Source organism: Brienomyrus brachyistius, unplaced genomic scaffold (assembly GCF_023856365.1).
Source record: "Brienomyrus brachyistius isolate T26 unplaced genomic scaffold, BBRACH_0.4 scaffold38, whole genome shotgun sequence".
In the NCBI taxonomy this organism is placed as follows: domain Eukaryota; kingdom Metazoa; phylum Chordata; class Actinopteri; order Osteoglossiformes; family Mormyridae; genus Brienomyrus; species Brienomyrus brachyistius.
Window position 1 is genome coordinate 2,724,585 of NW_026042313.1, and position 12,147 is coordinate 2,736,731.

A 12,147-nucleotide genomic window follows, 5' to 3' on the forward strand; every position below is an offset into this window, starting at 1 on the left:
TGGTAGAACCGGACCTGTTAAAATCTTATATACCTGGATTATGTCCCCACTTAATCTCCTTTTCTTGAGGCTGAACAGATTCAGCTCAGCTAACCTCTCCACATAAGATATTCCTTTAAGACCAGGAATCATTTCTGTAGCCCTCTATTGAACCCTTTCTACGGCTACAAAGTCCTTTTTAAGGTGAGGTAACCAAACCTACACACCAAGGGCGTAGATTTGCTCTGGACATTGGTGGGGACCTATGACTCCACCCCCCCCCCCCCCCCATCCCATCCCCTGCCCCACCCACCCACCAACCCCGCCACCCCAACTCTGTCCACGGAACGCATGTTTTTTTTTTATATACTGCAAAATGCTTCGATTGATATTAATCCACTCGAAATGCAATTCATTAAGTTAAATTAAGGAATAGTGTAATGTCAAAGGAATGTTTAATAACTGACAAAAAGATAGTCTTTATTAAACTATTCTTTATTGAGCCATAGTGCAAATGAAACATCTCAAACATCTGTATATATAAAAGTAGATTACATCTAAACATGAACTACTGTTAGGTACCACACAACAGCTCAATGCCTATTGCTCCTATATGAAGGAGCCAAAAACATGCCTTCGCCGCTCGTTAACAGAAATAAACTGCTGGCATATTTGTTTGACATCAATATTGTCCAGACTGTTCTGGTGGACATGGCATACAGCAGCATTGTTCAGTCTCATTTGTGTCATTGTTGATCTGAGCCAGGTTTTTAGTCTCCTGAGAGAACTGAAACTCCTTTCAGCTTCAGCTGATGATACCGGGGTAACTAAAAGCAGTCTGACAAGGGTTTCAATTTGATCAAATTTGATCCTCTCATGATAGTAGCCACTTCTGTACTAGATTTGAAATTGTATTTGGACTTGAACATGGCTAGCTGAACTTTTAGAGTCTCCCTGTTAAGTTCTGGATACTGATCAGCAATATCATCCACCTCTCCTGTGAGAAGAATGTCTTCCAGCCTATTCAAGACACCTAGATCTGGTTGGTTAAACCTCTCCTGAAACTGGACATCAACACAATCCAACAATTTGTAAAACTCTGCTCTGTAATACTCTTCAGGTGACTTGTGAGTGTGCTGGCTAGCCCCACCGGTATATCTCCTTGATGCTTGTCTTTGGTGAGGCATCTGAATGGGTTCAATGCCAAGAGAGTCCACCATTTTCACTGCATTCTTAAAAATCTCCTGAAATCTTTCTTCATTCCTTTTGAACTGGAGAGTTGATTTAACACACTCTATTGTATTGTATTCCTGCAATAGTTGCAATCCATTTCTGCAGAGACTTGTTCAGACATTCTAGCTCCTCAATAACTTCTAATGCCAAAAGAAGCCCCAGCACAGTTTTACCTTTTCCAAACCTCTCACGCAGTCCATTCGCCCTGGCACCTGTGCTAGATCCAGTTGCTGCCATCTCCTCTAAGCTTGTCAAGACACTTTCATAGTGAGACAGCACTGCTTTGATAGCAGTTCCCCTTACTGTCCACCTGGTTGGACAGAGAGGTCTGAGTGATGCTGATGGTACATCTGAATCTGCTGCCACAGCTGCAAACATAGCTTTGAATTTTCCAGACTGTTTGCTAAATGACCCTAGATCATGTACCCACTCTAAAGCATCTCGAATTAAAGGACTAGCTTGGCATGCAGCCTGTGTGATTAGGTTAAGGCAGTGAGTTCCACAGTGTACATATAAAGCCAATGGCTGATATTTCTGCAGTACTGCCTGAGCACCTGAATATGCTCCAGATATGTTGGCAGCACCATCATATGTCTGACCTCTTAAACATGTCATCGGAATATTCAACCTCAAAAGCACATCCACAGCCATCTTGGCAATCTCCACTCCTGTAGTTCCTGAGACCTCATATAAGCCAATAAAAACCTCATGTGGAACCAGGTCCTCATCCACATATCTTAAACATATAGACTCTTGCTCTGCACCTGAGATATCTTGAGTACCATCTATAATGATTGAGAACTGCAGGACAGATAGAGACTGGATGATAGTCTGTGCAATATTTCTGACAATGCTGTTTCCTACATTTTTTTTTTTTTTTTTTACATTTTGAAGAATGCTGAAAACCTGCAACCATTGATTTACATAGTATTTGTTTTTCCTGCTACGGAAGTCAATGTTTAACGGTTTTCCGCTTTTTTTCCACAATATCTTATTTTGTATTCAACAAAATAAAGAAAATCATAAAAGTTTGGAACCACTTAAGGAGTAAATAGTGAGTAAAGTTTTTTTGGGGGCTGGACAATGCCTTTAACAGGCCTCACCTTTGAGCCTAACTCTTCCCCTCTGACTGCACTAGTACCTGACAGGATTGCCACCTGATGAAATAGCGTGACAAAAAAAGTGAAACATGTCAGTTCAAAACTTTTGCCAAAAACACTAATGAATCACTTACATCCTCAGCCTATCACTCCTCATAATGTTAAATATTAGTATAATCAACATGTATAATACACACACACACATATTATATGTTATACATAATCAACATTCAGATTCACCTCCTGTGACCTTGCCTCTTCACCTGAACTACAACATGGCTGATCTGCTTCTGTTCCCTAATAAAAAAAACATTGAGGGATTCCTTATGAGCATTGACAGAGAATGCCTCAGCCTATTATTGGTAACAATGTTAAATCTCAGGACAACTAGGTATAATAATATCAAGTCATCGTTCAACATCACCTGTGACCCCTTCTCTCCATCACTGTCTGATACACAGCACAGTTGTTTAGGTTTCTGTCACTTGACAAAACAGGATAAACACATGCCATTTAAACAGCAATCATTTTATTTCACTTTTTCTGAGTCTTAGTGTGCAAATCTCGAATCAAATCATTAATGTTTGCCAAGTCAGTGAATGCATTTTAAAATCTATTTGTGCGAAGTGGATTGTCTATTGGTGAACTGTCAATAAAATTCTAGCCATGGCAATATTAGTATGTAGCATATCAATTTCTTTCACAAGACTGATTTCTGACAAATAGTCGTCATTAGATTAGGAGAACTGACAGGGATCATATTTATACTTTTACATTTAGCTGTTTAATCTGCTGTTAGTTTTAAGTCCGTATTCACAGACTATAGCCTGCCCTGCTATAATGAATGTGCGTCAAAGCGGTAAAAAAACACACCCCACTAGCATTAACGTTAACTGTTGTCGTTACTTTGATGGACTTTGATGGATTCACTAGCGAACTTGAAGTGACTTACACTTTTCTTTGAAAAAAAGCTCCTTATGTCCAGCTTCTTAATTTTGCTGCCGCCATCCTCACATGTGTCACCACAACCAACACACCTTCTTGCACGGGGAAAAAAATCCACTGCATTTGGAGCTGCTTATTTCTGAACGCAGCCACAGCCTCTCACATGATAGCAGGGAAATGCACAGCCAATCAAAATGTTCATATATGTTTTGGGGGCGGGAGGACTCAAGGAGAGAACGTGATTTATCCCTTTCTGCGTGTCTAGGTTAATGTTGACAGCACGATTGTTTTTATTGTTTTTTTTTTAAGTGGATTAAATTATTGGTGGGGACATTTCAATGGTCGGAGGATATTGGTGGGGACACATCCCCTCCGTCCACCCTAAATCTACGCCCCTGCTACACACAGCCGTGACTTAAACTCCGCACACTTAGAGGGATAACCCCACATCCTATCGGCCTTTGTAATTGCTTCCCCATATTGTCGAGAGTGGGACAGGATCAACATGCACAGCAAAGTCCTTCTCACAATCAGCTTCCATCAGTGGACCCCCTAAAATACGTATACTTTATATTTCTGTTTCCTGTATGGATTACTTTACATATGTCTACATTCAATTTCATCTGCCAGATATCAGCCTAGTCACTAATTAAATCATAATCCCACTGTAGCTTCTGTGCTGCTGGATCAGCATCTGCTACACCACTCACCTTGGTGTCATATGCAAATGTAAACATTTTACTGTGTCAGTATCATTTATACCTCACTATGAACTCAAGCCCACTGAGACATTGTGCCCCTAATAACTACCCGCTGTTTCCTGTCTGTCAACCAGTTTTCAATCCAAGCTGCTATAATTCCTAAAATCACTGCTGCTTTGATCTTAAGCAGGAGCCGTTTATGGTGGACAACATCAAAGGCCTTCTGAAAATCTATGTAGGTTACATCATAGGTCTTTTTATGATCAATTTCACTCATAGCTTCCTCAAAGAACTGAAGTAGATTTGTTAAACAGGATCTACCTCTCCTAAATCCACGCAGGCTATCCCTCAGAATGTTATTTGAATCCAAGTAATCTACCATTTTCACTTGGATTATAGCTCCCGTTGTTTTTCCAGTTATGCAAGTTAAACCATTTGGCCTATAGTTTGCTGGGTTACTTCTATCCCTTTTTCTGAATATGGGCGTTATATTAACATGCTTCCAATCAGAAAGTACCACACCAACAGATAATGATTTCTGGAATAGTAAAGTAAAAGGTCGGCTTATAATATCCCTCATCTGTTTTAAAACTATAGGTAAGATGCTATCAGGGCCCTGTGATTTATTTATTTTTTTTGAGTTTAGCTAGGCTTTGTAGCACGTTACCTTCAGTTATACATATATGTGTCAAAGATAAAGCTGGATTAGGAATGAGTGTCAGTACGCATGTCCTCTACAGTGAATACATGTGCAAACAATCATTAAACTCTGTTTTTATAACTATATTTATATAACTATATACATTTAAATTTCAATACCCTTACTCTTCTACAAATTAGTCACTTCAGCTTTCACAGCTCTTTTGGAGTTAAAATCCTGGAATAAACATTCAATGTTGTCCTTAACTAGAGGTGGACATTTCAGGTCCAGAAAGTAAAAATCCAAATCAGGATTTTGTTTCAACCAATCAGTTGAGTACTCTGTGACGGAGACTCTTTATGCTCAACTGGCTGGTTGAAACAAAATCCTGGTTTGGATTTTTACTTTCTGGACCTGAAATGTCCACCTCTGTCCTTAACCTCTAATGCAACCTTCCTTTTGACATTCTTCTTAGGAAATCTAATGTTATTTTTTAACTCAAACTGTAGACTTAAATACTTCTGCTTTATTCTGACATCATTAATTATTTTCAATTTGTGGAACAGAGCCCATTTCCTCCTAACTTTATTCTTAATTTCAGTCATAAACTACCTTGGTTACAGTTTCCTAGACTGAGATTTGCTAGAAGTATGTATGAAGTTCCATTGACCTTTCAGAGGTGGGCTTTTTAAAAAGTTTCAATATACCTAATACAGGGGTGTCAAACTCCAGTGCTGGGGGGCCGCAGTCCTGTATAGCTTATTTCTTTCTCTGTTCCACCACTAATGATTCAGCTCAAGAGCTGTGTGGTAATTAGCACAATGAGTTGAATCTGGTGTGTTAAATGAAGGGAAACCCAAAAAGGGTTTTTTTTGTGCAGGACTCCGGCCCTTCAGGACTGGAGTTTGTCACCCGTGACATAATAAGTTAAGGTCACTCGGTTGTTCTGCACAAAATTCAAGCACTACATTTTATGGTAACATTTTGTTTTTTGTTGAAAGGCCCTTCTTCTGGTGAGAATGATAAAATATACGTGTTGTGGGCTACCTCTATGCTTTCATTTTTCAAAATGAAAGGGTTTCTGTGGATTTCAGTTAGGTTTACAATATAAATGAAAAAGTCCATGTTCCACGTTTTGTTTGTTGCCAAAATCATCAGAAACATAACCCCCTTTTCTTGCTTGATGAATTAATTCTACTTCTTGCATGGTTGTGCCTTCTTTTTCAGCTTACAAATGGGTAGGCGTGTATAAGCTAATGAGGGAAGAAAATGCATAACTCAAAATCCTGTAACTTTTTAAGCACTTTTTTGACTTAAGTGTTTGATGAGAGAATAGACCTCTTAATGAATACCATAAGTACAGTCAATAGGCATGGAGGACTAAGGCTATAAAAAGAGGAGGAGGAGAGGAGTGTGCCCTGATTACAGAACGTTGCTGCACCCATCACACGACAGACCACCTCAGGGATGAGAACCCGAGTGCAGCCATGTGGTGGGTGATATATCAGCACCATAAAAATACTGTTCCATTCAGAAAAGTTTTTTCCAGTGGCTGGAGTGCCAATCCAAATTCTCAAACTCAAATTATCCCTGTAAGTTGGAGGACTTCCTTGCAGGGCTTGATGTCAATTAATATCATACCCAGGACAAAACAATTGCAGGTTAAAGGCCTAATGAAGTAGGATCTTTCCAGCCATTCATGGGATTCAAATCTTCCGATGCTGGCACAGATCCCTAGCCTCAGAGCCATCACTCCAAGGACTTATCACAGTAAAGAATTATCACAATAAAGAACACTAGACAAGGTTATAAATTTAAGAGCAGAATCAAGAATGTGAAGACCCACTGTTCTAACTCGTTTGAATATGACCATGTAAAATGCGCATAGTAAGGTTAACAAAGGAAAACAGTTATATCTATTTATAGTATGACTATTATTATTCAATATTTAGGATTATAAAAGACTTACTTGGGTCAGTGAGTGTTGTGATAAGATTTACATGCTGCTCCTGAAGTTCTGTCATCTGTCTAAAGACCCAGGATTCCAGGTGGTAGATGTGTGCTGAGCTGTGACTGTGAGCCTGCTGTTTTGGCGTCCTGGGGGGGCTTTTCTCATTGCAGTCGGTGGTTCTGAGGGACCAGGTGTTGGGATTTTCCTTTGTATCTGTCAGTCCTGGGAGGCACAATCGCCTTAGTGAGAATGGGTTTCTCCAGAACAGGTCTTCAGTCCAGGTGTTGTCTTCAAAAAATTCCTCATATATCTCAACTGATGTAGCAGTCTTCCCAGTCTTAAAACCACTGTGGTCAGAGTGGGTCACAACTCGCACTGGGGCTGTTTCAAAATCATCATCATCAGACATGACGGGGGAGTCATCTGGGGGGTAAAAATCATACTCTGTAGAAAGTCTGAGTCTTCGTTTACTGGACCGTGAGTGGGCGAAAATAGGGACAGGTTCATTTTGGCAATTATCTCTTTCGATCAGCGGAAGGAAAAAATTGCCGGTCTCAAAGTCTGAAAAGAAATAATCATATGTCTCAGGTACTGAATTTCCATGACTTGGGGGGCTCCTTGGGGGGCTCCTTGACTCTTTGTTGTCTAGCTGTGTAGTCTCAGTATCATCTTCGTTGAAGAAATACTCAAATATTTCTGGAAAAGAAATATTGTTGTCTGTAAAGAATCCTCTGCAAAATAAAGGTGGACGTGAAGAATCGTTGTGGCTTTCCATAACGGTAGGGATAGAGCTTACAATGGAAATTGGGTCAGCATCCTCCATGAGAGTATCATGCTGAGAAGCAGCTTTCAGCCCAAGTCCCATGCCTGGCTCAACTTCCAGGGCTCGGAGGTTTTGCACGCTGATGTTTTTGCAGATTTTTCGAAGGCACTGCTGAGTACTGTTGAAGTTCAGGTGCTCATAGCCAGTTTTATAAGATTGTGTCCACATTTCATCTTCTAAGCCCACGTCAGACCTTATACTTATGGGCTCCGGCTCACTGTCCCACAAAACTCCCTGTGTATTCTGACTCTGGTCCACAAAGTCTCTTAGTGCTGGACTGGGAGTTCCTCTGACATTGTGAGTAAGGGGCAACTCTTCCTCCATATCTGAAATGCTGGAGATATCCCCACTGGAGCTTTCTGGCTTGTAATCCCCTGGCTGAGTGAATATGCCTGAGTCCACAGCTTTCATCACAGTACTGCCTCGCATGTGAGAGGATATGCTGGAGTGCTGGGCGTTACTTACCAATCTAAGCTGCAGGATATCATTGATTGTTAGCTTTTCCATTTCATCCCAGAAGGAAGAGATCGCATAGACAGGGTGTGTGGATTCTCCTTGTTCATGAATGATTGGTCCAGGTTCTGCCTCTGTTTCTGAAAACTGCACTTCTGGGCTACTGTCAGTATTGAGTTCAGAGTTGTCAGTAAGACATATACCTTTATATGTGTGGGCCTGAATATGATTACTGCTTTCAGTACTAAACTCAGACATATCACTTAGGGCAATATGTTCATTGGTGTTCATTTGAACGTATTTGCTGTTTTTAGTGTCAGGAAGTACATATGGAACACTCTTCTCATCTAATGTCTTTTTTAGGTCACCTGAACTTGTATGTGAATCTGAGCCCGCACAAACTGGATTATGTTTACAGATTTCATTGCTGAGCTCAGAGTCATCAGTAAGAGCTATAATTTCATGGGTGTGTGTCTGAATGGTTATGCTGCCATATGGATCCAGAAGTGCACATGGAACATTTTTAATTTCTGACACCTTAATATTGTCTAAGCTTTCACGTGGACTTGTGGATAAATCAGATTTGCAAATATTACTTGATTCTGTTGTTTCTGCATCAGTTTGAGTATCTGTGCTTTGCTTGCTTTCTGTTTGAGGAAAATTCAACTGTCCTCCAGATTCAGGAAAAAATCTATTACTAATTAATGGTGAGGTATTTTCTGAAACAGGTACATTGTAGTCTGTACTCATTTGAAGACTCTCAATATCATCTCTATGATGAATCCCTATGTCACATTTTATTTTTACATCATAGTTGCTTGGTGGGCTTTCCTGTTCAGCTGCTGTACAGTCTCCACCTACTGTGCTGGGATTCATGTCCTGTGAATATATCTGTAGATTTTGTTCATTTTCTGTTTTTTTCTGGTCTACATGGACTTGTGTTTGTTTGGATGCAGACAAACTGTCCTTTCTTAGTTTGACTCCATATGTGCCATTCTGAGATGAAGGATATTCTGTATTCTGTATAATTTTCAAATTGTTCTGATCTGAATAAAATGTCCTGCTTATCAGACCTCCTTTGTCAAACTTGCAAGTATCTTGAGTATTCATCAGTAAATAATGAGTTTTGTGAACCTTTGGACTCTCTCTGCCTTTTTCCAGACAGCTGAATTCCTCTGGGTTGATTACCGTTACAGCTTCCCTGGATTCAGTGGCATTGCATTTTTTCAATGTGTTTATTTCCAACTTATCCTGAAGTACCTCATCCTGCTCGGTTTCATTGTTAATTCTGTTGTCTTCCCATGGATGCATCTGTAAATCAGGTCTATTTCTCTCTTCCTCACTGTCTTGGATATTATTCTGAAATACTGGATGAATTTGTGAGTGATATACTGATTTGTCCTCAGTCAGTGGTAGCTCAGGGACACTGTTTTCATGTATGGGTGAAGCCACACAATCACTAGACACTATGATCCCTGGTTCACGATTTGTGGAATTAATACCTGCACAAGATATAGAAATGTCACAGTCTGTGTGTTTACTAGTGGTATTACCTACTATCTCTGTGTTTTTGTTTTCGGATTGTAAACTACTGGCATCCATTGCAATATGCCATTGGCCTTCCTCCGAGTTGGGTGAACTCAAACTGGGACACTCAGTGCTTAGTTGTGTGTCCTTTACATCTTGTTCCCTTGGGCTTGTTTTTTCTTGGCTTTCTAAACATAAGTGGGTAGCTGGCATAGAGTTAAATGATTGTCCCTCAGTTGGTACGTTAACATATTCAGTCACTTTGTTACTTTTGGGGAGTTTATTTCTAGTCTCCCTCATCAGTACCTTCTTCCCATTGATCAGCAGCTCCACTGGAAAACTAACGGACTCGCTGGCACGAGCCTCCAAATCACTCTCACCATCAGCCGAGGATGTGTTCTCTGAGAATGTCTTGTTGCTTTCTGTGCTCTGATTAGTGTCCGTCTCAGACTTCCAGGGTCCCTTTGGTGCAACATGGTCATGATATTTCTCAATGAACCCAGCCAGTTTCTGCCCGCTCCCAGTGGCTTCTGCAGCCGGTCTGCATGTGAGACACTCTTCAGGATCTGCCAGACTTCTTAGCCTCTCAAAGAATCTATTTACTGCCTCCAGAGGTCTGTCCTCTTCACTGCTGGAAAGGAGGTCCTCAGGATCCCTGGGGTCACCCATGCTGATATAATTTTCCACCAGTAACCCCTCACAGTCTGGGGGACCGTCTATGGTGCAGTCAACATCAGTGTCTCCATCTGAGGGACCGCTATCAACATCATCAGCATCGCTTGCGCCTGATGCCTCGGAACTGGCCATCGCCGGTGACAGAAGGTCACACTCCTCACACTCATGGAAAAAGGAATCCCAGTCAAGCTCAGAGATATGTACGCTGTAGTCAAATTCGTCCATAATGAGGGGGCATACGTTAATCCCACCAGCATCTGTAAAAACTAACACAGCATTCCCACACTTTCAGCAACGATGTTATTTTACAGTGGAAAGCCTCTATTTCCGCAGTCTGCCCCAATCACATCTTATATATTTTACATGCTACTACTATCTTCCACACTGTGCTTTTCCTTCAGAAGTCCAATGCAGTCACGCAAAACAGAATCATATCAATGGAAACAACTGAATGGTTATACAAGACCAGTTTTTTATATATATTTTAGGTTTGTTTGCAGCTACAAAAACTCCTGCAGAAAAATCTCATCTCCCCTACTTTCTCTGACAGCACAGTTTGCTGCCTCCAAGATCTCACAAGAGTACAAATGATATGGATGTGGAAGGAAGCATGTTACTAACAGAATACACTGTGAATGTACTACAGCACCATGGATAACTAAAAGCCTGTAGATACACATTTTAATTTTCAAATGAAGCAACTGAAGTAAAGGTCATTTGACATTTCCATAAATGTTATGTATGGAATTTAAATATATATTGAAATGTTAATGGTTTTAATGTTTAACTCAATTTACTTAAACTACCGATAATATGATTAAAATTTTACCTATACAACTTGTGCTGCTCCTTGCTGAATAATATCACTGTGTATTTCCACACTGAGTATGAAATGAATGTATGTATGAATGGATGTAAAACATACAAGACACAATCCACTGAGCTAGTATGTCATAGTATCAGCATCTCAATCAGATACTTACCCAGTGTTTCTTACCATAATGCATTTTTAAATTAATCACAAAAGTCGTGAAGTAAAATCCTGGTCTCATTTTCATTCAGTGTCTAATGCTAAAAGATTTCTAATTATTATTCTCAACACCTGTTTTCATATATCCAACACAGCATGCTCCCGAAGTCAGGGTGCAGTTGTACCTGTCTCTGGGATTGTGGTTCTTCTCTCCCACAATTTCTAGCACCTTAGAGCTAGTAGGGCTCTCCTGCAGCCATAATCTGGATGGCCTCTAGACCCCCCACTCATACACTAAGTACTTCTGCTGTATAAATAGAGTTGCTATGTCCAACCACACGTAAATTGTGCCCTGTGACAGGAGGGTTACGTTACAGCACCTTAAAATAGACGTTTTTTCTGGAGAGGTGCTGGTAGGGAGTCACGTATCTTCATTGTGTGGTAATTAGCTGTATGGCTTTCAGTCATGTCCATATGTTCGGTTTTGACGATGTCTACAAAATAATGTAATTTAACATATTTCACATGTTGTCTCTTAACAAGCAAGAATTGCCCAGGTGTCATATTACCTCAGAAGTCAGCTGAGGCTCATGACTGCATTTTAGTCACACGATCAAGTGAGGTGTTTCAGCCAAGCTCCAGACTTCGTTGCTGTGACGTCATGGGAAAATGGAAAAGGGTGTCGCTGTGGAACAGAGAGAATGACTGAGGAAGACAGCCATGTCCCAGATAAGAATGCACCATGAAGCACTGGTATGACTGGCTGCTGACTGTCTGGAAAATATACATATACACAATGTATGTACACATACACAATTACACATACACACAGTTACTTATACTGTTGTCAACTTACTCAAATGTAGTCACCTTGAAGCATAATTTCTAATGTCAGTTTAACAGGCAGAGAGAGTCTCATATAGAAAGCTTCACGTTCAAACATTAAGCAATTTAAAAGCAATCCAGAGCTAAATAAGAGACAACACAAGATAACTTGTGTGAGAAACGTAAACTCACATAAAATTATGGGGAACATGTTGCCAATCAGATATAGACATGGCTAGGTGTGGTATTTAACTCATATCTCACTCAGACTTCTTTAGTACATTCACAACATAATTTAATACAATGAGCCTCAAAGGGAAATAAA

The 12,147-nt window shown here is 40.3% G+C and overlaps 1 protein-coding gene across 4 annotated transcripts in view; it reads right to left on the reverse strand.

Moving 5' to 3' along the window:
• LOC125722368 (uncharacterized) overlaps nucleotides 1-11,302 on the reverse strand; it is a 38,536-nt gene extending 27,234 nt beyond the window's left edge. For 2 of the 4 annotated variants that reach the window (XR_007386340.1, XR_007386339.1), the window contains exons 1-2: nucleotides 11,011-11,283; nucleotides 6,568-10,293 (exon numbers count right to left, since the gene is read on the reverse strand). Coding sequence is in view for 2 of the 4 variants with exons in the window: in XM_048998519.1 (XP_048854476.1) it covers nucleotides 6,568-10,252 (3,685 nt within the window). In the remaining 2 variants the exon portion in view is untranslated. Of the gene's footprint in view, nucleotides 1-6,567; nucleotides 10,294-11,010 lie in introns of all 4 variants that reach the window. The other 2 variants (XM_048998519.1, XM_048998521.1) reach the window with 2 other exon arrangements.
• Nucleotides 11,303-12,147: the final 845 nt, after the last annotated feature.